Source organism: Xenopus laevis, chromosome 6L (genome assembly GCF_017654675.1).
Source record: "Xenopus laevis strain J_2021 chromosome 6L, Xenopus_laevis_v10.1, whole genome shotgun sequence".
Lineage (NCBI taxonomy): Eukaryota > Metazoa > Chordata > Amphibia > Anura > Pipidae > Xenopus > Xenopus laevis.
Window position 1 is genome coordinate 121779143 of NC_054381.1, and position 26584 is coordinate 121805726.

At 34.4% G+C, this 26584-nt stretch overlaps 1 protein-coding gene across 1 annotated transcript in view; it reads right to left on the reverse strand.

The window, feature by feature from the left end:
• st18.L (ST18 C2H2C-type zinc finger transcription factor L homeolog) overlaps nt 1-26584 on the reverse strand; it is a 122314-nt gene that overhangs the window by 34160 nt on the left and 61570 nt on the right. The window contains exons 5-12 of the mRNA XM_041566422.1: nt 20671-20852; nt 17193-17906; nt 16757-16891; nt 8876-8966; nt 8535-8633; nt 7304-7506; nt 4782-4990; nt 835-1080 (exon numbers count right to left, since the gene is read on the reverse strand). Of these exons, the coding sequence (XP_041422356.1) occupies nt 835-1080; nt 4782-4990; nt 7304-7506; nt 8535-8633; nt 8876-8966; nt 16757-16891; nt 17193-17906; nt 20671-20852 (1879 nt within the window). The remainder of the gene's footprint in view (nt 1-834; nt 1081-4781; nt 4991-7303; nt 7507-8534; nt 8634-8875; nt 8967-16756; nt 16892-17192; nt 17907-20670; nt 20853-26584) is intronic.

Sequence of the window (26584 nt, forward strand, 5' to 3'; positions counted from 1 at the left end):
AAATGTGTGTACTCACTTTCTGCTTATGCTATAATAATGTTGGCTTTTGCCAGCTGCTCTCTGGTGGGCCTAATTGTTACCCTCGTATTGAGAGAGAAATATGTTCAAGAAATTTCAAATGAACTTACAATGTTCTTATAAAAAACGATAACCCTTTCCACAAACCATATCTGCATTTGGCAAAGGGATACTAAATGCCTGCAAAATTTCTGGCTGAATTCTGGTGTACATTTTTCCAATCTTTCCAATGCAAGAAATGGTAGGCTTCATAGAAATACTCAACAGATAACGTTCTGCCTTCCAGCTGCAATGGCAAAATCCTTGATCCTCTCCATCCGTTCAGCTAATAATGAAAATCTCTTCAATGTTCCTGAGTGCTATTGCAGCATTAAATTAATCCTAACATTGCTGACAATATGCAGTGACTGAAACTGTAAGTTGCATAAAGCTGTTAATAATAATAATGATTATAAGAACTTTCAGAGGTTGGTTTCTCTCATGTAGCTATATAGTAAGGCCTTTAGTAAATATATACATATGAAGAGGCTGCATGATCAAAGTTATTTCAAACTTGGACTTGGACAACTTTCCAATGATACCCAATCAAGTTTTTTTCTTGATCACTAGTATATTTATGAAGCAACCTGAATAGAAAAAACTCCAAAAAAGCTTAAATGCATTATTTGCATTTTTGTTTCATGTAATATCAGCTTTATGTACATGGATTATCCATCTCAGAAGTCATCAGTCATATATTTATCTCTCTGATACTGGGTTTTTCACTCTTACATTTTATAAATCCTGGTAGAGTGGAATAAACTTATGTTGAAATACCTCTTTATCATCTCCAATTGTGCTGTGGACTTTGCTGTAGTTAATGGGGGTATCCCAACCCTCCTTTTCGCAAAGGGCTTTATAGAAGGCTGCGTTAACTAAGATGCTACTTGTTTTGAAGGGTGACAAAGAAGGTGTTGACAGGATAGGCTTTGATATGCCAAAGGTACCAGCCTTCTCATGGAATCGATTCTTCTTCATGCTTAAATCTAATGTGCCGTTTTCATCAACTTCAATGTCTGTTGCCTGTAAGATACATTATTTATATAATATTTTAAAATCAATGAACAGTTTGTGGCTCTGATAATATAGCCATATGGTGCTTTTAAAGGATAACAGGAAATGCTTGCTTTATTTAAATATATCTGACTTTAAAAGCAGCTTTCTGAATCATATCCCATCAGTTAATGTGTAATTCTTTGCACCAGTTCTGTGTAACCTCATAATGTTCCAGCTTATTCCAAGCAGTATTTAAATAAGATGCTTCGGTAATCAACAACAGTTTTAGGAGGGAAAGTCACAATTAAATATTAGTTTTATTTTACAAAAATGCTTCTTGATCTTTTCCAGCAGTAACATCCAAATTTTGACCTGGATTTAGGAAATCAGGAAACTATTGCTTCTTTTGCTTGATTTTGGTATATGCACTGTATACTTTACTTCATGGCTTATTCACCCTATGTTAGCTTGCAATTATTATTATTATTATGTGCAAATAATTGCTTTCAGGTCGTGATGCTAAGCAAAACATTCCATGCTATACATACTACAACAACGTCAATGGATTTCTATATGCAAGAAATTTGCTTTCATTAAAAAATAAAGATATACAGTATGAAATATATTTAATCTGCTTTTTTTAGCGCTTACAATTACATGTTGTGACATTCAGTTTTTGTTCATTATAACACAAAATCACATGCACTCATTCAAATCTGTGAAATACTTTGAATAAATTGTGATCTGGAATGTTTGGGACCTTTGTAATTTGAATCACTATATCTAAAGTTAAACATTTAAAACTGTTAAAATGAATAAAGGATAGTTTTTTTTTTTACATCAACATGGATTTATGCTAGCTAAGTTCAAGGACAAGGACAACTGTCTTAAAACACCATCCAGTCACTTAGGGGCATATTTACTAACTTTTGTATATCCTTTTTTTCACAAATCATATTTTTTCACTAAAAATTCATGCTTTTTTTTTTAAAATTCTCGAAAACAATAAAAATCAAGCTCCTTCAGAATGAATTTGCAGGTTTTTGTCACATTCATAAGGCCCTCATGAGGGCTTGTCTGACTGATTCCTGGCCAAAAATCCCACCATGACCACATGGGTGTGTGGGTAGAAATCTGCTAGTTTGGCAAGATATCAATGTGTAGGGCTAATTTAACCCAATGAATAATGGTGGTTAGTTATGGGCAGCATCAACTACTGAGCTGATTGATGAGTGTCTGATGACTAAGTTTTTGATATCTGATCCAGGTCCATACAGTTATTTAATGGGCTGGTGAAAAATCGCATCAAACAAGGACTGTGTGGACCACAGACAGGGGCAGCTGGGAAATTGACAAAATGTCTAGCCCCATGTTAGATTTCAAAATTGAATATAAAAAAATCTGACCAGGGGCAGCTGGGAAATTGACAAAATGTCTAGCCCCATGTTAGATTTCAAAATTGAATATAAAAAAACCTGTTTGCTCTTTTGAGAAAGGGATTTCAGTGCAGAATTCTGCTGGAGCAGCACTATTAACTGATTCATTTTGAAAAAAATTTTTTTTTCCCATGACAGTATCCCTTTAAGATGATTTGACCTGCCACTTCAGTGCAGCTCTTTAATGTGTAGTTTATTTTAAAAATGTTCTAGAGTGCCTTTACATTAATATATAATTAACACATGGCAATGATGTTATTATTTGGATCCCCACTGCTACAACAGTATATCCTGTTTATTCCACTCATTCTCAACTGTTATTTGATAGACACTGTGAGTGGGATTGCAGTGTGATCACTCTAGAAAAGCAGATGTGTCTATATCAACTGTTTCAAGGTAAGTGAGACAATTCTTCAAGTTATCCTTGCTGGATTTTGGTTTTACAGAGGGTTTTAAATAATTCTATTGACATTGCCCAATAGACATACCATAGCACGTTCTTTAAAATTTAATATATAAACATGAACTTACTATTAATCACTGAGGCCCTTATTTTGAGCTCATTCTTTTTGTAACTATGAAGGTATTAGCAAATTAATTGACATTGGTAACATTTTCATTCACTACTATTTATTATTGTTTTTATTTCATGTTATATTTACTGTACAAATACTATTCAGGATCAGGAAAGTACTAGGGGATCAGACCATTATATTATTTAAAGTTGTAAAATACTTTTTGATTCTAAAGCCATTTCTGTAGTGTGCTTCCACTGTATTAAATAAACCTCTATAATACATATTATTAAGATGCTTTGGTTGCATCTTTCTGCCCTTTCACTAAAAAGGTTTAATCTGCTGTGATATTAAGTCCTGAATTTACCGCTGAAGCTTATCCTAGATAATAACTTACTAAGAACGTATGCCATCTGCATGATATTAGATGTATTGTACATTAGTATTAATAACCATTAGTTACAGACATTCAAGTTATTAACTATATGAACACCAACTGCCATCAAATGCTTGCTTAATATCGGAATGTATAAATCCCTACTTTGAAAAAATTGTATGGATGGGAACTAGAGTTGGAAACAGACATTTGAACGAAAACTATATACTTTTAAATAAATAGAAATGCCATAAATCTAAACTTCTAAAAATCACAATTTTGTGCTAAGCCGGAACTATGCACTTTTAAAAAGTTTGTACATAATGTTTTCACACACAAGCCAAAAAAATAAGAGGGGACATTAGATATAAGCTAATACAGCAATATTCACAGAAGTCCTAGAGACATGGATTCGGATGTGACACTTATAAAAATAAGTTTGCTCATAAGTTTTCAAAACATATTTGAAATATGGCTCATTGTAAAATGATGGATAGTGGTTTCACTGCATTTGAGTTCGGAGAGCAATCATGTTTGTTTTTTTTTCCAAAAAAAAAAATGCCTCAAAGATGCAAAGAGATATTTTTCTTTTAGCTCTCTTTTTTCTGTCCAAAATGTTGGATTTCCAAACATATACTTTTCCTTTGTTCTACCTCTTTTTAAAAAAAGGCCCCCAGGTATATTCACCCCCAGCAGAGAGATAGACTTTGCTTTTAGATATTAGTTGCCATTTTAAGTCAGCAAAAATATTCTGGGCCCATTCATGTCATTTCTACCCTGCTGCACAATCCCACTGTGCAGGAATCAGTGCAGGTTTGGGAAGGAGGGAGGGTGCAGAATTAAAGGGGTGTGTGGAGGATACAGGCCCTTACCAGCCCCCTAGGGTCTACAGACTAATTACACCATTCACTGGTGCAAACTTTTCACTAATTATTAGATACATGTATTGAAAAGAAGATTAATTGGTTAGCTTAATAGCCTTTAACAAAAAACAGATAATAGTATATGCCTAAAGCACCATTGTTTTTGCTAAGCCACATGGAGTAGATAAAGCAGCATGGATTCCTCTTAACAATTGGAAGAAGGAATTACTAAATACCTCAGGATTCAGAAAATCATTGCTCACTACAGACCAGTGTTTAAAAAATTCAGCTTCACTTCCCATGAAAAAGAAAATTGGAGCTGTTTTTTTCCACCTCTCTTACAACAATTTCACATTTTTCGCAAATACCTTTTTCTTGCCAATTGTATAGACACCTTGCAGGTCCACAAAATCTCCAAACTAAAGGTAGATTTATATACAGTTATTAAATGTAGTTTATTGATTTAATCATAAAGTGAAAAACAGTTTATTCACAGTTCAGTAGCTACTACACCCTCCAGGTTTTTGGATTCTCCTACCTTGGCAGAGAGACTCAATGGTTTGTTGGAAAGGATCTCTGCTGCCGCTTCCCTGCAGCGGGTGGAAAGGTTGAGGATGGCAGCAGCTGCTGCTATGTGGGTGTCTTCACTACACTGACCGTAGTTGTAAGAGCTGGCATGACATGGGCTCTGAGTGTGGGCGCTATGCAGTCGATTGGAAGATTTTGCTGGACTTGTGTGCTGTTTTGCTGTCAAAGAGAGATTTGATTACATGTTACTTATGCAATGTATGATTTTGTTTATAGCTGGTTATAAACAAATTCTTTGTTTCTTTCCCAAAATATGAGCACTGTTATTATACTGGGAAAGACATTCAGCATTCATATAATTTGCATTTTGTAAAGGCACTGTTGCAGTAAAGAAACAACTGAACAAATAAAGCATTCTTAAGAATGATGGGTCGAGTTGGTATATTTTTACCATCACATATAATTAGAGGGCTATTTATCATAATTTGAATTTGTAAGATTTTTTTTAGATTTTTTTTCTTATTCAAATGCATTTAGTATTTAGTATGCATTTAGTATTCTACTTCATACTACAGGTATAGGATCCCTTATCCGGAAACCCGATATCCAGAAAGATCCGAATTAAGGAATGGCTGTCTCCCATAGACTCCATTTTATCCAAATAATCCAAATTTTTTAAAATGATTTCCTTTTTCTCTGTAATAATAAAACAGTAGCTTGTACTTGATCCAAACTAATATATAATTAATCCTTATTGGAAGCAAACCCTATTAGGTTTATTTAATGTTTAAATGAATTTCTAGTAGACTTAAGGCATGAAGACCCATATTACGGAAAGATCCATTATACGGAAACCCCCAGGTCCCGAGCATTCTGGATAACAGGTCCCATACCTGTACTATCATTTTCATGAGAAAAAAAAATCTGAAAATCTTGAATTGAAAACAAAAACTCAAAAATTTTGCCTAGGACAGCTCTTAATGACGTCTACAGTTTTTTTTTAAATCTTAATACATATCCAACATTCGAGTTTTTGAAACCATAATTCAAATTCATAAGTTTTAGCACAAAAATAAATCTAAATCATATTAAAAATAGCACTTTATGTACCAATCACGTAACACAATATTACTTTCTGTTAGAAAAGGAAGGAGCTGTGTGTGTGCCAGATACTTCAGTGATGTCAAAACTATTTTTTATTTGCAGTTTTTATTTGGTGTAAACTGACATACAACACAGCAATTCAAAACTATACACAATGCAGTTATATTGGGCTGATATATCTTAGTTTAACATTCAATTATATATTCATTATACAGCTTTTTAGCCTGGGGAGGCTGATTTACTAATTTTTATAATTCAAGTTTTTTTTTAAACTCAATGAAGCAAAAAAGACATCTCCCATCCAATCCTGGATGTGGAATGAAGGTTGTGGTTTGGGACAAAGGCTGCAACATTTTGCATTACTTGGCTTAATAGATTCAAGCAGAATCAAGCCAATAAGAGAATGTCAGTGTTTTATAGATATGCTGTTTTATGTGATGTATTTCACATGCTCAGGGAAATACTTTTCCTTTAAACACTTTAGGCTAACCAAGTATACTTTTGCTTTTAAATGTAGTGTGGGTGATTCTATGTACCCCTGGTGACCAGTTAAGCTTTTATCAAAATCTTCACCTGTTGTTTGGGCCTAGTGAAATTTTTCAACAGTCACTGTAGATATCAAATGCATGAAAGCTGATGTTTTGAATATGCCAATGCCTATTACCTCTTGTGGTGTAAAGTTTTAATAAGGGGGACAACCACTGATAGGGTTGAGCGACTTTAACCTGTTTCGATTCGACAAAAATTTGCCGCCGCAAAAAATTCACCAAAATGCATTAAAGTCTATGGGCGACAAGTTTCGTTTGACGTGCAACATATTTTTTTCTCCCATTGAAGTCTATGGCGTCATTTCCGTGGTGAAAGTTGGGAAAAAATTCACTCATCCCTACCATTTATATGCACTGTAGATGTTGTATATGGTGACATGTTTTAAGGTAAGCATTTTATGGGTTGAGTTTATCAAACAAGGCTAGAATGAATTATTACCTCTCTGCTGCTGATGATTACTTGAGTAACTGAGTATCCTCATATATTTTTTTTATATATTGAAAGGGGTAGATGAAATGGTAAAGTGAAGGAAAGGTTGTATGAAGCCCAACCTCCTGGATTTTCGGCTATGACCAAGGATCAGCTTTAATACGAATGTCTCACCAATCAGTGAAGTCCTGGCTGAGAACAAATGTGACACATCCAAACATGGGTCTACTAACTGTGCTAATTGTATTGAGCAGCAATGAACTATGGGAGATAACATGGATTTTCAGCACAAGGTACAGTCTGCACCTAAAATCCATGGGGACTCTGTGGATGGGTCCTGAGGGGTGCAATTTTGTGCCCCTTAGGGCTCCAGTACTTGCACCTGTGGCATTTGTAAATAAAGACCTTGTCTTACTGAAATATTTGTGCTGGTTAAAGTTTAGGACTTACCTCCACTACAATTAGATTCTTGGCTGTGAACAACTGTAGCAATGGTGCGTTTGCCAAAAACTTGTGCATCAAAGCTGGCATAGTCAAATGGAACTTTCCCGAATCTGTCGTGCTCTTTAATAATAGTTGCTCGTGCTGTGGTAACTGGTTGTGTTGCTCCATATCTGAACTGTGTTACCTCAAGATGTTTTACACAAGTTGCTCTGTAAAATGATTTGAAATGAGGGAGAACAATGAAAATATCAGTAGGATTAAGATTAATTAAAAAATAAATCTCACAATTGTTCTTGTAGACTGTGATTGTTCTTCTTGATAGCATGGCAACAATACTATTACAAATCAGCAACTTTATCACTCTAGAGAACCAATACGTCATCTTTTTTTATTGTGAAGTGCACAATACCTTTGGCAACAATACTGCCTATTCAAAGGGCTACATTTATATTTTTTATTTACTAAACTTTGATTTTGTTTGGTCAAGATTTTTTGGTCAAAAAGGGGATTTTTTTTTTTAGATTTATTATACCCCGAAGCTGCTAAAAGTCAAAATTAAAAAATCTCAAACCTGTCAAGGTCATGTAGAAGTCAGTGGCAGATGCCCCTTTTAGAATTTGAAAATATTGTGATCTGCGCTGGGTTTTGTCCATTAATCCAAAAAATTCAGGGTTTTCTGAAGAAATATAGAGATTCAGGCACCAAATCCGAAAAATTTGTAAGATTCTAGTTAAACCAATTTTTTTCCGGGCCTGATTATTTTAAGTTATTTTTATTGATAAATAAGACAAAATAGGGGAATGGAGTTTGATCAAGCTTGATTTAATAAAAATATAAAATAAATTTGAGTTTTTGTAAATAACCTTCCTAATATTCATCAGGCAAAAACAGAATTCAACTCTGACCTTTTTTGCATTATGTTATAGGAGATTGAAAAGAAAAGTTAGGGGTCATTTTTTCTTTTAATGCTTAGTGCTTGATTAAAGCTATTCTGCTATGCATCCCATCCCCCATAATGATATCTCCTCAATGATAATTATTTAACATAGCTATTCATAGCCATATATATGTATTTACTACAGTATAAAAGTTAAAGAGAATCTTGAACTTGGTTCAATAATTGATGTGAGATTATTCTTACTAGCCTGATCTTTATTAATAACTGGACAAAAAAGATATTTAAAAAAACAGTACACCAAAAAGAAAGCTGAAATGTGATTTAATTTGTTGTGTATACCTGTGAATTGGTTCAGTATTGGTCCCACCATTGGAAGATAATTGCATTTCTTGTGTTTTCGAGAGTTTTTCAGCAGCGGCAATTGGACAGCCTGAAAGACTTGAAAGGAAAAATTATTTGATTTTTTAAATAATATTCCTGTTCACTACAGGGAATGTAGAGTTAACTGAAGCATATACTGCTCACAACCACATTAAAATGGTAAAAAGTAACAGTATTATTTATAATAACATACAGTATATTTTATAAAATTATAATATTACATTAAAGAAATGTTGCACCTAAACATTTCTTTATCTGTTTTTATAAATATTTTACAAAGGAAAATCTCTTTTGCATACCTCCTATGTGTATTGCGATTGCTGTTAACATGCCCTCTTCCATTGCATCCTGGTGTTGGACACTTTAGAACATTTTCATGCATGGCCAGGACTACAGGGAAATAAATATGGTTAAATGTAATGGTATACATATCGTGTGTCATTTTAAAAATTTTACAAGTGTGTTTTTTTGAATATAAATAAAATGTGCCCTGTGTACAATGTCTTAATGATTTTGTAAATTATGCTAAAAATTCACTACCAAGATTTAGAATATTTTTTAAAAAAAGCTAAATAATTAAAATTTAAATGAGGGTTGAATAAATAAATAACACTGGCAAATTTATCTCCCCGTTCTGCCTGTAGCTATGGGCAGCAGACAACTGCTGTGAGTGCCACCAGAGGATGCATTTGTAGATATACTGACATGCCGTCATGATCCATTTATAAAAAACAACTGTATGCCAGAAAGACAATTTCATTGACTGGCTGCTAAGTTAGACAAATTATATATTGGAGAGTATACAATAATTGTCTTCCAATGTCCAGAACATTTATGTGAGTTTTTGCTCACAGTCTCTTGGGCATTTTAAGCGTATAGTGTACTCTTTGAAATAACATTACCATTATTCTTTAGATCTGGGAAGTCTGCTTGCCATTTATGCTGACATTTATTTAGCAAGTCCCCTTTCTGCTCTAGGACAGTAATTTGCAACTCAGACATGATGTTGATACAAAATGTCCTCTTGGTTTCCCCCTTTAATTGTAACCTGCCAAATGTTTCAGATTTATTGATTCCTTTTACATTCTGTAATGATTTATTTCATAATGGAACTCAGTTGAAAGGACAATGAAAATACTTCAGACATATGGGAAACTTAGCAGAGCTAACCCAAAAAATGCATGTTCGTTTTCTACAGTCTACTTGACTTTCTTTCTGAAAAACATTTATTGAATTTGTTCATGGATTTGGGAAAGGCTGCACAGAAGCAACATCATTATCCCATATATTAGCCACAATAAACCATTGCATTGCTTGATGTGGCAGAAGTTTCTTAAACACATATTTTCCAAACAATTTAAATCTGAGATAAACAATTAGTGCTCAGAACCCTGCAACAGCCTTCAACTGTTGGTGGGATGGCAGGATTTATAGGTTAACAAAGCTGAAGTTGTCTGAACCTTTCATCCAACTTATAAAAATAGGGAAGATATTAGGATAAATTTAAGGACATATAGGGGCAGATTTGCTAAGCTCGATGGAATTTTCCAAGTCCAAAAAGTTTGAATTTCAAAGTAATTTTTTGGATACTTCGACCATTGAATATGATACTACGACTTTGAATTTATTTCAATTTCGATTCGAAGTAAAAATCGTTCGAATATTCGACGAGTCGATAGTCGAAGTACTGTCTCTTTAAAAATCCTTCGATTTCAATACTTCGCCAAATTAAAGCTACCGAATTACTATATTAGCCTATAGGGACCATCAAGTGCATTTTTTTTAAGTTTTTGGCATCGAATAAAAATCTTTCGATCGATCGCTAAAAATCGAATGCTATTTTAGAGCTAAATCCTTTGAATTCGATATTCGAATTCGAAGGATTTAAATTCGATGGTCGAATTTTGAGGGTTTTAACCCCTCGAAATTCGACCCTTGATAAATCTGCCCCATAATACAGGTATGGGACTTGTGGGTCTAGGGTCTTTTCGTAATCTACATAACCTAAGTATGCTAAAAAAACATTTAAACATTAAATAAACTCAACAGGATTGTTTTTCTGCTGGTAATGATGAATTATATCTTATTTGGGGTCAAGTAATGTACCGTTTTGTTAATACGGAGAAAAAAATAAAATTATTTGATTACAATGGTGTCTATGGGAGATGACCTTCCAGTAATTCAGAGCTTTCTGGATAACGTGTTTCAGGATAACACATCCTATAACTGTATATTGTTTTACTTACTACTAAATCAGAACAGTATGATTTGATCCCTAAAATGCTTATAAATATGCATAATTACACGCTTACTTATTTTTCTTAATTCTTATTACAAACACCAAAGCTCTGTGTGTGCTAAATGTTAAAACCCTGTAATGGTTCCCTGGAGTAGAATTCCATTGTCACTAGGACGTATTGTGAGCCATCTGTACATGGTTCCTACTGGATGTGTATTTCCAACTCTAGATAACAATGGTATTGTTCTTCCCCAGGGAGACTAGAGAAATCAACGCATAAACACACAACACCCAGCCAGTCTGCATTATATAATTATGCCTTAATTAATCAGATTGTTATAAGATATTGCTTTTAATTGCTAAAAATTGCTAAAAACTAAGAGAACATTTTGCCAGCACATATTGTATCTGCATGAGTTTGGTCCTTAAGACTCTGCTTATTGACATATCAACTATATATATTGAATTATTTACTCTATTTAACAATGTATTAATTATTTTATTTGTATTACAGCAGATGAGAAAAGTCAGGATAACAACCCACTTAGGGAGGAATTAATGTAAAGTAGTATTATTTTAAAGGGGACCCGTCACCCAAAAAAATTATTCAAAATCCTATTTTATCAGATTAGTCAAGCAAAATGAACTTTAATTACACTATATAAATTATTTGAATCTTGTTTCCTTCAGTCTGGGAATTCATAGTTATAACAAGCAGGCAGGAGCCATTTTGTGGACACCGTTATTAAGACAAGCCTTGTATCATCTCAGAATCTTGTTTGTGCACCAGAATGGGGGACCCGATGTCCATCCCCAGGCCCTGGCTACACAATTAAATGGTGAAAAGAACGGGGGAATGTGGGGAGAGCAGTGACATCTAGGAAGTGCTGAATGGAAAGTGAAAGTAATTGTCTGCCCCGCCTCTATGCCACGGGCATAGAGGAGGGGCAGACAATATTTGATTGACAGCTGAGATTCTTAAATGAGCTTACAGCAGCTATGAATGCTTAAATAAAAAATGGAAATTGTATTTCATGTTTAATTTGAAAAGGACTTTTATTATACAGATTTTTGTGTCAGGGTGACAGGTCCACTTTAAGCATCCGAAATTGTAACCTGTTTGTCAAAAAAGATAAATAAAGTAAATAATTAAAAATGTTTGTTTTCAATTGAGAATTATCATTCGTAAATGTAAGAGTATCGTTCATTAATGTAAGCATAGTCTAGTTGTATGTTTTATTTTAATTACTTAAAAATGTCAGTTGAGAATTATCATTCATAAATTATTAAGTAAATAGAACAGTGTGGAGCTCTATTCCATTCTCCAGTTTTGTTGTAGGCCTGAACCCAACAATGCACTATTATTACATCGGCTATATACGATGGATATATTATATATTGTTTGTGGCCTTTTTTCATGCTATTCTAATAAGTTATTGTTAAAAATATATAGATACCACAAGTGTTCCATTTGTGAGTGTTGTGTTATAGTTGTAACATGACATGCTTAGTCTGTACAACATTTAAAGCAAACTAGTTCCAAGTACTTATATACCCATATAGTGCTTTAATTAGACAGGGGTACTGCTGTATTTTCAGTAGGGATGTCGCGGACTGTTCTGCGGCGAACTTGTTCGCGCGAACATCGGCTGTTCGCGTCCGCCGCAAGTTCGCGAACGTCGCGCGACGTTCGCCAATAGGCGTTCGCGTCAAAATCGTTCGACCATTCGACCATTCGGTCGCTAAAATCGAACGATTTTCGTTCGATTCGAACGAAAATCGTTCGATCGAACGATTAAAATCCTTCGATCGTTCGAATCGAACGATTTTCGGATGTTCGAAGTTCGCGAACTGTTCGCGAACTGTTCGCATTTTTTGCCGGTGTTCGCCAACGGCGTTCGCGAACACATTATCGGCGGTTCGCTACATCCCTAATTTTCAGCTTCTGTATGAATGCATATGAAGAAGACTTGCAACAGCATTCCTAAATGTATTTAATCAGGGCTTAACATCTTGATTTAAACTTAAACAAAATAACATGGGTTGGGTTTATTTGTGTCTCCAATTGACATTGTCACATAAGGTTCTTTTTTGTTATGTTTTTTAACATCAGCTCCAGAAAAAGTATTGGCCAGAACAACTGAAATGCAATGCTTTGATAGTAGTATCACATACTGTTGTATACTGTATGAAGAATGGTGAGTCAACTAAGGGGCAGATTTTTAAAAATGTGAATTTAGAGCTTAATTAACAAAATCTCACCCACATTCTATTTATTCCTATGGGATTTTTAGTATTTTTCCATGGGTAAACGTTAGAACTCACCATTTGATAAATACGGTTCCAAAAATACCATAGGAATGAATAGATGGGGTGAGTTTTTATTTATTAAGCTCTTAACTTACATTCTGATAATTCTGCCCCTTAAAGGAGAAGGAAAGCTACGGAAGCATTTTATTGCCAATAGATCAGCTGCAATAGTGCAAGCTAGAATATTTATTCTGTAGAATGTTTTACCATAGCTGAATAAAAAGCTCTAGAAACTCTCTGTTTGTTTAGGATAGGAGCTGCAGTATTAACATGGTGTGACATCACTTCCTGCCTGAGTCTCTCCCTGCTCTGGGCTCAGATTACAGCAGAGAAGGGAGAGGGGGGGGAGAGGAGCAAACTAAGCATGCTCTTGCCCAGGGCAATGAGGTTTAACCTGAAGGCAGGAAGTCTGATACAGAAGCCCATGTGTACACAATAGAAGGAAAGAAATACTGTGTTTCTTTTGACAGCGGATTCAGAGCAGCATTTCTTTGGGGGTTTACTGGTATATTTAGATGGATCTTTCTGATAAGCCTTACTTAGTTGAAACCTTTCCTTCTCCTTTAAGCTTGATTACATGTACATCCAGGGGTGTTTCAATACAGCTCCTTTCTTTGTTCTTAAAGACAAACTATCACGAAAATTTTATATAAGAAATAAGAAGTTTTCTAAATATGATCAATTGAAAATTCTGAACCTTTTCTGAAATATTAATTGTATTCTTCACTATCACCCTCTCAGCATCTGCCTCTCTTCATTCTCTCTTCATGCAGGAGTTGGTGGTCTGATTTTGAATGACAGTTAAATCCAATATATCTAAGGGGGGCTCCTTTGGCCTAGAATATGTACAGTATTAGAGCTCACTCTATTAAAACCACAAAAATCCTGTCGCTTTACATGCAGAATTTGTGCCAAAGGCTAGATTTTGTTTGTACTGGAATCAGTTATTTGAATTTGTTTTAATACTAGGAAAGGGAGTCGCCTCCCTACCCATAAGATATATTGGATATAACTGTCAATGAAAATCTGATACCCAACACCTGCATGAAGACAGAATGAAGAGAAAAATATGATGAAACTTATATTAAATTGTAATTTTCTCCTTAAAGTCATGCCCTGTGTTTCTGATGAGCAGCATTGGAAGTTGTGGTAACAAACAGTTGTTTTATATGTACAACTTCTACTATTCTACTAGGGAACTTGGGCATAACTTTTTTCATTCTAAAGATGTGCTTCTTTGCAAATCTCACACAAACTTGCCATCTTTTAGATGATCTTCCACATTTGCTGCCACTGAGGCCATTTTTTCTAAACAAAACTGGAACCAACAGACCCTGCATATGGCAGCTGAATGAATATACAACTGATACACCTTTTAACACTGCTGTAAGATTGTACATACATACATACTGGTAAAGCTAATGTGTACTTCTAAAAAGTAAAGCACGCTGCAGGGAAGATCTCAATGCTACTGAGAAATACGGATTATTGTTCTTTGCTTACATATGACTATAACTATATTATAATGAAAAGCAAAGTGTATTGTACTAGTGATCCAATTTATATTAATAAGGATATTATATACTATTGCATTCTTCAGGCAAGTTGAAAACAAATAGTATAAGGAAATTGACCACCAAGACATTCTGCAGCCTATTAAATAAATGAGAATGGTAAGGTCTATGTTTCTATATTTATCATCCCCATTCCCTTTGGCATTATAATGACTAACCTTTCAGACTGTATCATAAATGTTGCACTAAGAACCAAATGCATATACAGTACAGTGGTGCTGTTAGGTTTACTTTTGCTTTATCTCTCTTATTCAAAAAAGTCTTACAAATGGTTTCACAGAAACAATGTGAGACACATGCCTGTGATGTCTACCATATTGATTTCTGCTCAATGTCCGGAGTATAACTCAATTGCTTTTTAAGCAATGAATACTCTTCACTTCTAGCACAAGAAGGTATTTATATTAATATTTTTTTACCAAAATATACAATCCTTTTTATAAAGCATAAAAATGCCAAAAGTGGGCGGTAATTGCATGTCGCAGATTTCAACTCTTCAATTCTTTTTCAGTTCAAGCCTCCCTCTAAGGTCTAACATGTGTTAAGGGCTCATAACAATGTTGCAGATATAAGAAGTCACTATATCAGCCATTAAAACTTATTCAAGGCAGAAAATACTGTAAGTTTATATAACTGTACCTTACTTAGCAACAAACCGCAGGAGTATTTGGGAGAGCAAATAGACTTTTTCCACAGCAATCACTCTAACAAGCCTTTTATGCCCCCCCCCCCACCCAAGGATATGGGGCACTTCACCATGCGTAGTTTCGCCAGCGCTATGCAAATTCACTAAAATGCGAAGTTTCGCTCAGGGAGGGGAACGGTAGCAAAGTTGCGCTACCGTTACTTCGTCAGGCAAAGTGAAGTTACGCTAGCGATGGCTAATTTGCATACGCGCAAAGTTAAAATAATGGACGCATATGCTGCAGCAACTACATTACACTACACAAGCCCAGGAAAGCTTTAAAAGATAAAATAAAGGTGTTCTATTGCCCTATACATGTGCCCACTGTATAGTTGAGTTGCCATATGCTAGGAAATTTAGGGGGGAAAGAGGATACCCCCCAAAAAATTCAGATCTTTTTCAGCCTATCACCCTTAAAAAAGTAAAAGACGCCAGGGTTTTTTGAAGCAAGTCCTACTCTATTGCACTTCGCCTGGTCTGAGCTGGTGAAGGCAAGTCTGGCGCATGAGTTAACGTTCAGTAAAATGTGCAAGAGTAGGTCCACTTCACTAGCGAATTTACGCCAGCACCTTTTAGTAAATCGTTGAAGTAACAAAAAGACGTCACGCTGGCGAATTTGCGCTAGCGTTATTCACTTCGCCCTTTAGTGAATTTGCCCCATGGGCTTCCAAAGGGTAGGCAGTCCCACAGTTTTGGAGCCTCTATTCCAAATTAACATTTTATAACACTTGGCAAAACGTTGGGGTTATTCTCATTTGTGGCAAGTATATCCTCTCCTTGTTGCTTCCTTTTTTTGCTTCACACAAACTTCTGGGTGGTATGTATATCATTGCTATGTGAACTGAATTTTTGTCAATACTGCCAAATTGTTTTTTAAACAGTAAAATATTTTTTTGATAGCACCAGTTTACGACTGAATCTTATTTCTGAGAGTGCAGAACCTACTGTATGGTATATTGATTATATGGTCACTCCATGTAGGGGTGGTTTTTTGCACCTCTAACACATATTTTTTTGCTAAATATCTAATTGAATGATGTGTCCTCTGTTTATCCATATTTCTAAATTCCCTCATATCCTATTGGTGCATAAAGAACTTCTGTGGCAAAATGAAAGGAAGACACATCATAAAATTGTTCCTACCCAATGAATAATTGTTCTTACCTAATGTTATTATAATAAGATTATTACATTAATATTTGTGGCCAAATATTACTAACTCTTTACCTACAACATAGACAAATACTTGTTGAAGCATAATAAACTACTTTAGCAGAAACCATTGCATAGACATAGGAAATGCTCACATGGTGGTTGTGTAGTATAGTGCAATTATTATTAGATTTGCTTGTGGATTATATATGGAACCTACTTTCTAGAGGCACTCTAACTTTGTGAGGACAACCAGAAAGACTGCGATGGTGAGGGTACAATCCAGTTACATGACCTGAGCCGTCACATCCTGGAATTGGACACTTTGTCTCACGTTTTTCAGGACGGGGAGAATCTGTAAAAAAAAATGTGTTATGGACATAAACATGTACTTTTTTATGAACTTAAATTAACTCAAATTATGTATGGATTTACTGGCAAAACATGCTTTAAAACGTATATATCTGTTTTTGATTTGGGGACTAAAGTAATAAATGATCCATGGTACAGAGAAACCATATTTCTGGCATTTAAATATTGTAATACAGTTACAAGTTTTTTTAAATAAATACATTACCAAACCTTTACCAACTGCATGTGGGTAATTAAAGAAGCCATAGTATAAAGCCAACTAATGAAATGAGAAAAAGTCTTACTTTTGTTGCTATATATTTGTCTTCCAGTTATGTCAATGATTTTTGTTTGTCTTCGTTCTCTCGCTAAATGTTCCAAAAGAAACATGTCTAGTTCCTTGTATGTGCTGTGAATCATGTGACCTTGTTCTGCTTGTAAGGCCATTGCTTGTTCAAGCAGGGTCAAGCTCCCTTTTGTATTATCTAAATCAACACATTCTTCTTTTAAAACAGAAAAACATTTATCCTCTTCATTTTCAAACTTGGGATGCTGGATTTTGCTGTGTTCTTTCTCGGTTTGTATTGTTAGGGTACTTTGTGTTTCACAGACATCTCCAATGTCTGTGCTTCTTCTGTTAAAATCCACCCTTGGGTCCATTTCTATCTGTTTGCAGTATTTATCTGCTGAGTGGTCATTTGCATTCATTTCTTCAGAGAAACTGGAAGAACTTTCCCACCCATTTTCAGTAGTTTCACAATTACTATTAGTGTCATCAGATGAAAATGCTGGGTGATCTTTGTGCTTAGAGTGCTGGTCACAATAACTTTCTTGTCTATCCACAGTGGCTGGCTTTACCGATTGAGTCCCACTGTCATTAAGGGTATAATTCGATGGGTTTATTATTGTTTCTATTGCTGCATTCTTTAATATTGAGGCATTTGGGATAATATCTTGATAGCAACATTTTTCCTCTGTTGAATGAGGCTCCACACTATCTGATTGCAAAACCATGCCTCCTACAAAAAAAAACAACATCAAAAAGTATTAAAATTATATTTCAACAAAAAGGAACAAGCTCAATTTTCAAGCTTGAGCACTAGCATATTAAAAAACATTGTTCCATATATTTCAGTGAGAGTGAAAACCTCAACTGTTTTAATAAACTAGGAAACAAATTAAATAAAGTTGCTTAAAATGTTCCCATTGATTTTTTATAGAAACTTTTAGATTAAATACTCAGCAGCTTTTACTTGACCTTTTTCATGCAAATGATTGGTGTTTTTTTCTTTAATAAATCACGACTATTTGAGTTTACAGAAAATATCTGTTTGCATTTTTTCTCTGCATTTTTTTTTTCAAATCATGAAAGAAATGTATTGGTAAATTGTCCCCTAACTATAGGGTTTTTCATTCAGGTTTTTGTCAAAATATTTAGTTTATATTACTCATAAAATAGAGACATTATCTACACCGGATTCCTTTATAATGGACATGGTCCTGTTTAAGTCAATGGGAGAGGCATCTATCTCAATTTGTAGTTTTCATGTTTGGTTTAGTCCAAAATCTGGCTTTTTCAGGCTTTGTAGGCAAAAAACTCAAAAAATTATAGCATTTTGGAAAAAAAAGCCAGAAAATTTGGGTTTTTGCACAGTTTTATCCAGTTTTACCGCAATTCGATTAAATCAAGTTTTAAATTAATAAATAAGAATCGGGCAAGGGGGTCGCTATCCTATTTTGAAGTTTCTGTGGTCTGCGTTGGAATTAGCCTGTAAATCCAACCTTTTCAGGCAAAAAGCTGAAAAATGCAGGCTTTTTTTGAAAAGCTCAGAAAAATCTGAGCAATGTGGAAGAAACTTCTGAATAATTTGGGTTTTCGCTCAATTTTATTGAGTTTTTAACTGAACCATTTAAATTGAGCTTTTTTAATAATAAATAAGGTCAAATTGGGTATTCGAGTTTGTGATGTTTTTTTGCTATTTAAAAAATTAGATAAATTTGGATTTTAGTAAATAACCCTCCCAGACCTAAAAGAAAAGATGATGATTTGGTTTTTTATAGAAACATAGAACACAGCAAATGTGTTATTACTTTCTATTACTAGTTACAGTATGTGGCTGGCAAACTTTAATAAATACTTCCATTTGTGTTAATTATTATGCTTCTCTCAATATGAACTAGACAAAATAGAGAAAAGCAGCAGGTAGCAGATACCGGATGAGAGGGTATAATGATAGAAGACAATATAGCTTTTATGCTCCACTGCAATCCTAATAAAAAGCACCATAGAGAAGGGCTCTCAGAAAAAAAAGTCTACATAATGTATCTTTCTTGTAATTATCCCCCTAAAATCAACATTGGACTGCCAGGATCAAGTAAATATTGTCATAGTAACTAAAAGCATTTTTGGAAGAAGTCACAACACTGGCCCCTTTAATAACTTTGATTACAGACGGCGTTCCTTTGTTTGGATGTATTCACTATAAAACCAAAAAAAAAAAATGTAGCATTTTACATCCTAGAAAACAAGCTGCACAAAAAGCTGCATATCATTTCATACAATGGTCTATCATCTCCTGATTTCACATCCAACAAACTCCAGTTTTAAATAATAAATTAAACACAGTCTAAAATGCAAATGAAGTTTTTCTCAATAACACCGCAAGCTATTGAGAGAAAGTGTAAAGGGTTATGATAATTTTAAAGTATTATGAACTGCAGAAAACAAATAAAAAGCATTTTCTGTGAATATGCTCAATTCATTGAACTATTCTCTCAATCCACTTAACTACCCACATGTGTACAATAATGATTTATAGACATTATGCCTAATTATGCATATTTGGGCTGTGTTAAAGTGCCTAACAAAAGCTCTAGAAAGCAACAATTACCTCTGTTGCTTGGTTACATAGTTTAAAATATTCCTATTAAGTGCAGATTACAGGGGGGTAAAAATGCACATGTGTGTGGCCCAATGTATTTCACTTTACTGCTGCCAAACTGTTACAAATTTGGGACATTTCCAACTTACCTAATGTTTAGTTCAACTGTTTGTTACATGTTGAAAGAAAATATTTATTAATTATATTTATTAAAATAGAGTCGCGTGGTGAGTGATAGCCTGTATATTATGAGCACAGATTTTTAGAAGGGTCGATCAAAGCACACATTGCTCACTTTTAAAGAAATCCCACTGTTTTACTTCCACTGTAGGCTGAATCCAAAAATGTACATGCTGATTAAATGAAGCATAAACAATGAGTCCAATATCTGCATTGGTTGCTGACAAATACTGTATACTTATCTTTCCCAGTTCTCTGTTTTCCACGGATTCAAAAGATTGTTTGTTATTTTAAATACATCATAACTTTAAAATTTGTCAGGTTGCTTTTCAGTTGATTCAACTAATGGATTTTTTTTTCCAACTACCACATTAATTATAACACTACGGTCTAAAGAAGCCAAAGAAAATTCCATTGTTCTTCATTAATATATAAAGCAAATAATTTCAACATAATACTGCATCATGGAGAACTGAATGCATGTTGGTTGAACAAATGCCCCCTCTAGACACCAAATAGCACTGCATAATGATTTGTTTCTGTTCAGTAGAAATAGTCCAGCTACTTAGAACTGTGTTTATGGATGGCAGCAAATATGGAGAAAACTGCATGACATATGAAAAGCTGGTCATTTTGTTTGACTACTGACAGCCTACAGCAGAATTTGAGCATATCCAAAGCATACCTTCAATATATAAATGAATCACAAAGCTAAACTTACCAGACTTTTTTTTAAAAAGTTTGAAGCTTAGAAAGTCTGATTTATCCTCAGTCTCATCATCAAAGTCTTCACTTGGATCATAGTGTTGAGGTTTCATTAGCAGAGATTTTCTTTTATTGACAGGCGCCGTGGAGCACGGTTCTAGAAATTTCCTCTTCTTAGACATGGTGCAGTTGTAAGCACTAGTTTGAAAAATAGGGCAATTATATAAAGTCTTACAGTTTGATATTTCTCTCTATATATATTTTTATTTATATATAATATTATGTAATGTTTAAATACTTATAGAGATCCAAATGGAAAGATCCCTTATCCAGAAAACCCCAGGTCCCAAGCATTCTGGATGCCTTACCTGTATAAGATAATGCTCATGCAGCCAGCAAATCACATTTAGTAAGGTAACTGCATTTTGCATATTTTTTATAAATGAGACACCCCTGGTTCAGTACTTAATTGGCAGGACTTTGACTCCGGGAGGCCTGGGTTAATTTCCTTTTGACAGCTTTTTGGTCATTGGATATTGGTATATATAGTTTGTGAGTGTATGGAGGGCTCAGTGTGTATGGAAGCTGGATTTAATTTGGAAGGGTTGAACTTGATGAACTTTGGTCTTTTTCAACCCAACTATGAAACTACTAACTATTCAACCTGCATCTCAAGCAGCAAATCTACACTATAAGCTCTACTGGAAAGTGATACAGTATATTCCTGAAATATACTCAGGGGGGGTTATTAACTAAAATCTAAATTTTTCTGATTAAAATAAAAAAAAGACCAACAAAACTAGAATCCACGATTTGACCTTATTTATTATTTAAAAAGCATGATTTAATTGGATCGTGGACAAACTTGATAAAATCGGGTGAAAACCGGAATTATACGTTTTTACCATTTTTTTCCTGAATCGTACAAATGTTTATGGCTTTTTCCAAAAAAGCCGAAATTTTGGAGATTTTTTGCCCGTAATAGTCAGATTTTTGGGCTAATTCCAGCGCAGTCCACAGAAACTTACAAATAAGATAGGGACCTCTCCCATTGACTTATATACAACCTTGGCAGGTCTGAGATGGTGGATTTTCAGATCCTGACTTTTTCCATCCTCATGGTATAATAATAATAAATAATAATAATAATAAATTGAAACAATTTTTTTTTTAGTTTTTGGTATTCAGACTTTAATAAATAACTCCCTCAGTATCATCACTATGAATAAATAGCAGAATTATATAAAATGGAGATATTATAAGAAATGTGTGCAAAGTACAAAGCTGCTAAGTGGCTATGCCCCTTGATTTACATTAATGTAGCCTGTAAAGACCTAATTGGGATATTAAAGATATTTCAGAAACTACCATGGGCACTGAAGCAAATGATAATTAAAGAGCTTCATTTGTTTCTTGTAGCAAGTGAACTCTGATCCTGACATTGCTTCTTTTAAAGAGAGTGGATAGACAAGCAGGTGGTACTGCTAGGAAAAGTCCCTGGTGCCATCTGTCTAGACTCCATTCATACCATTCCTATGGCAGCATGGAGCATATATTTTGAGTGTTCTAAAGGCTATTGCACCCTGCTGCACTGAATAAAGCACTGAAAGCACTTTATACAGGTATGGGATCCGTTATTCGGAAACCCGTTAAACAGCAAGCTCCAAATTACAGGAAGGCCATCTCCTATAGACTCCATTTTATCCAAATCATTCAAATAATTACAAACGATTTCCTTTTTTCTCTGTAATAAGAAACCAGTACCTTGCACTTTATTCAGAGAAAGATATAATTAATGCTTATTGGAAGCAAAACAACCATATTGGGTTTACTTAATATTTACATTATTGTTTTAGTAGATTTACGGTATGTTCCAAAATACAGAAATATCTGTTATCCGTCCTGAGCATTCTAGATAACATGTCCCATACCTGTGTATGTGTGTATATATATATATATATATATATATGATAACCAATCAGAAATTATTAGAATACATCAGTCAGTCATCATGTTTTACAGCCATGCTGCACAAAAACACACCCTTTAGTGATCATTCATTTCAGACTTACAGCAGGGAGAGTGCTGCACTTTGTACCTTGTGCAAAGCACAGTGTTGGTGGGTGCAATGCAGTCCTGTGCTTACCACGTGCCATAGGGCCATTTTGTAGCCTGCACCCATAATGGGTGAGAGGGAGGCACCTACATGCTATATTCACAGGGAAAATTTAGGTATCTATGTTTTGGTGCTCATAGACCTGCGTCCCAAAACATGGCAGAAAACACTCTTTTTTTGTACTTTACGCTGATCTTAATCAAATACCCCCTCTAATTTGGGCAGATTTACCAAATATCAAACCAGCTGTTTAATATTTTCCCTATATATCAAACATTCCTAGCAGCCAGGAAAGACTGAGACTTTTTTTTAAAGTTTTTACAAATTGAGACATTTATCAAAGCAGAGAAATGTGTCAGTGGAACAAAAATCTTTGTGTTAGAGCTCAGTAGGTACAAGCAGGTATTCAGTATTCAGACAGTTTTTGGATGCTTCAGTTATTAAATAGTATTTAACAAGTGGTAGCTACCATTAACAAAAATAAATGACCATTTGTGAATTGTCCCTTTGGTTGCTGTACAAGCTACATACAGAAATCTAGGGAATTCATTGAAATCATTCATTGAATCATATTAAAATGAAAATGAATGGGAACGCTGACCATACATGCATTTGAATTCTCTAATATATTTAAAATTGCACAGGATTCTATAATGTTAGTCAGCTTGTTGCTTCCAGTGTGATTTATTTTGATGAATTGTAGAGAATTCTGTCCAATTCTGTCCAATCAAACAATGGATGGCTGATCCGCTGTCATGGAGACCAAATCATTCTCTATAGATGTTCAGTAATATCATAGTTCTAGCATCAGCAGTAATTGGATTCAATTACAGTTTTTCAAGGGCTAAGCAAATTAGACAACTTTATTTGCGCTAGGTAAATAGAACAGAGCCAGGTGTGTAAAATAGACTTGACCAGTCAAGCCTTGACATTATAGATAGGTAACAATTTTCACAACTAATTAATATGCCATGTAAAATAGACTTTTTAATGCTGTTTCCCATTGATGTAGACAGAATATCTGCTTCCAAAAAAAAAAAAATACTCATGCCCTGTACCTTGGGGTTACATAAATAAGTTGTTAAAAAAAACACTGATATGAGGAAAGCTTTATTCATATAAAGGCTATAGCTAAAGGTTTATTTTTGGAGCAAATCAGTTATTGAAAAAACAGAAACACAAAAAAAAATATAACAGTTGAAAGATATTGCGTAGACTTTGGACTGGCACAGCACAAAACTGTTGAATGGTTGCACTGATTGTGTTTGGCATTGAGATTTGATGCCGATGTGGCCAGTGTTTGTTGTCAAGTAAACAAGCCAAGGTGCCATCAAATGCATGTATATCTGATTTGCATAAGGCTGCAAGGTATGTACTATGCAGTAGAAGAGTAAGCAGCTTCAGATGTGCTAATTCTTTCTGAAACCTTTTAGGTCTAAGCACATAATCTGCACAACTGCAGTAACAGATAGGCACAAGTGCAAGATGAAGCTACTACTTATAAATATAGTATTGGGTTCGGTGGAGGAATTGTGCCCAAAGCAAGAGCCAAATGTTTTTTTTTTTTTCTTTTTGTTCTTTGCATCTATTTGAAGAAAGCTGTGTTGATATTATTCCAGAATGAAGAACCAGTAAGTGTTTAAAGGAAAACTATACCCCCAAAATGAATACTTAAGCAACAGATAGTTTATATCAAATTGAATGACATATTAAAGAATCTTACCAAACTGGAATATATATTTACATAAATATTGCCCTTTTACATCTCTTGCCTTGAACCACCATTTCGTGACTCTATCTGTGCTGCCTCAGAGATCACCTGACCAGAAATACTACAACACTAACTGTAACAGGAAGAAGTGAGGAAGCAAAAGGCAGAACTCTGTCTGTTAATTGGCTCATGTGACCTTACATGTGGTTTGTATGTGTGCACAGTGAATCTTACGATCTCAGGGGGCGGCCCTTATTTTTTAAAATGGCAATTTTCTATTTATGATTACCCAATGGCACATACTACTAAAAAAGTACATTATTATGATAATGGTTCATTTACATGAAGCAGGGTTTTACACATGAGCTGTTTTACTCAGTATCTTTTAATAGAGACCTACATTGTTTGGGGGGTATAGTTTTCCTTTAAGGCAATGTCAAAACCACATAATACCACTCTGCTACATAGTTATGACAGCGCCAATGACTTTCACCTCATTCACACAGCCTATGGCTATTGTAGCATCACCTGGTAGCTCATGATAATGGAAGTAAAATATAAATACCGTTAACACAAAAAACAGTAGAAGGCTAAATCTCCTGCCCAACTGCTATATTCCTATATTTTAGTTTATACAACAAATGTGGCTTAGAAGTAGAGTGGGTTGCTCTTATTCCTTACTCAATCCTTAATTCTCCTCCCATGATTATAAAATGTATAAAATACCCTATTCACAGAGGATTAGGATTTCATGCTCAGTCATGCTTACATACTGATTATGCATGCTGTTAGTTTTTGCATGTACGACATACAAACTGAAAGATAACCTGATAGCTAGATTGATGATAGATACTTTATATTATTTGTATGTACATCAACCACTTCTAGCAAAAAAAAAAATCATTAATTGCAACCATATTATTTACCTAAAAAAGGACATAAAATATCATCCGATACATTACATGGATTGCTTATTAGTTGTCTGGTTATTGTTTATTGGTTGAGATACGAGTATGAATTGCAGTTGGTGTTATTTGGCAATCATAATGTATGTTACCAATACTGAATTGCACTCGGCTTTAGAGTGGAAAGAGTCCACTATGCACTTTCATGATTGGCTGACAACAGTAATGGACATATATCAGAGGATATCATCAGATTTTAAGATGTTTAATTTCTAAATGTATTTATGCAACCTATTGCTTGCTATTTGACGGAGATAGTTTTTCAGCTGCTGAGTTGAATGTTTGGATTTGCCCATGGTTAGCCAACACAAAGATAGTGCCTATTTCATTGGATAAGCTAAATAGGAACACTTCCTATTTAGTATTTTCAAGTATTTATTCCTAATATTTACAATAGAGTTTTTTTATAATCTGTTCAAGATTGGTGTCTGATATGCCATTAACTAAGGGGCAGACTTATCAAAAAAATCAAGTTTGCACTTTATCTCGATTTGAGAAAAAAGTGTAAATGTGAATACTAGTGTATTTCCAATAGTTGGAATTTATTAAAGGAAAAAAAGGTGCCAAAAAGTAAAACCTGGTTAGGTTCTATAGAAGTCAGTGGGAATAGTCTTAAACATTTTTTATTTTAAATATTCCATATTTTCAGCCTCTTTGAAAATAAATGGAACAATGTGAGTCTCGCTGGTGTGCAACAAAAACACACAAACTTGATTATTTCATTTGAGTTGTTTCACATTGCACAAAAATTGTAGGTACAGGTAACAGGACCCGTAATTCAGAAAGCTCCAAATTACGGAGAAGCTGTCTCCCATAGATAATCCAAATTTTTTAGAATTACTTCCTTTTTCTCTGTAATAATAAAACAGTAGCTTGTACTAAATCCAATCTAAGATACAATTAAACCATATTGGAAGCAAAACCAGCCTATTGGGGTTATTTACCATTTACATGATTTTCTAGTGGCCTGAAGGTAGGAAGATCCAAATTACAGAAAGATCCATTAGCCAGAATAACCCAGGTCTCAAGCATTCTGGATAACAGGTCTCATACCTGTATTACAATGCAGGTGATCTTTTTGTTTTTTAATTAATATATATATATATTAATTGGTGATACCAATTTATGAAATTTTTTA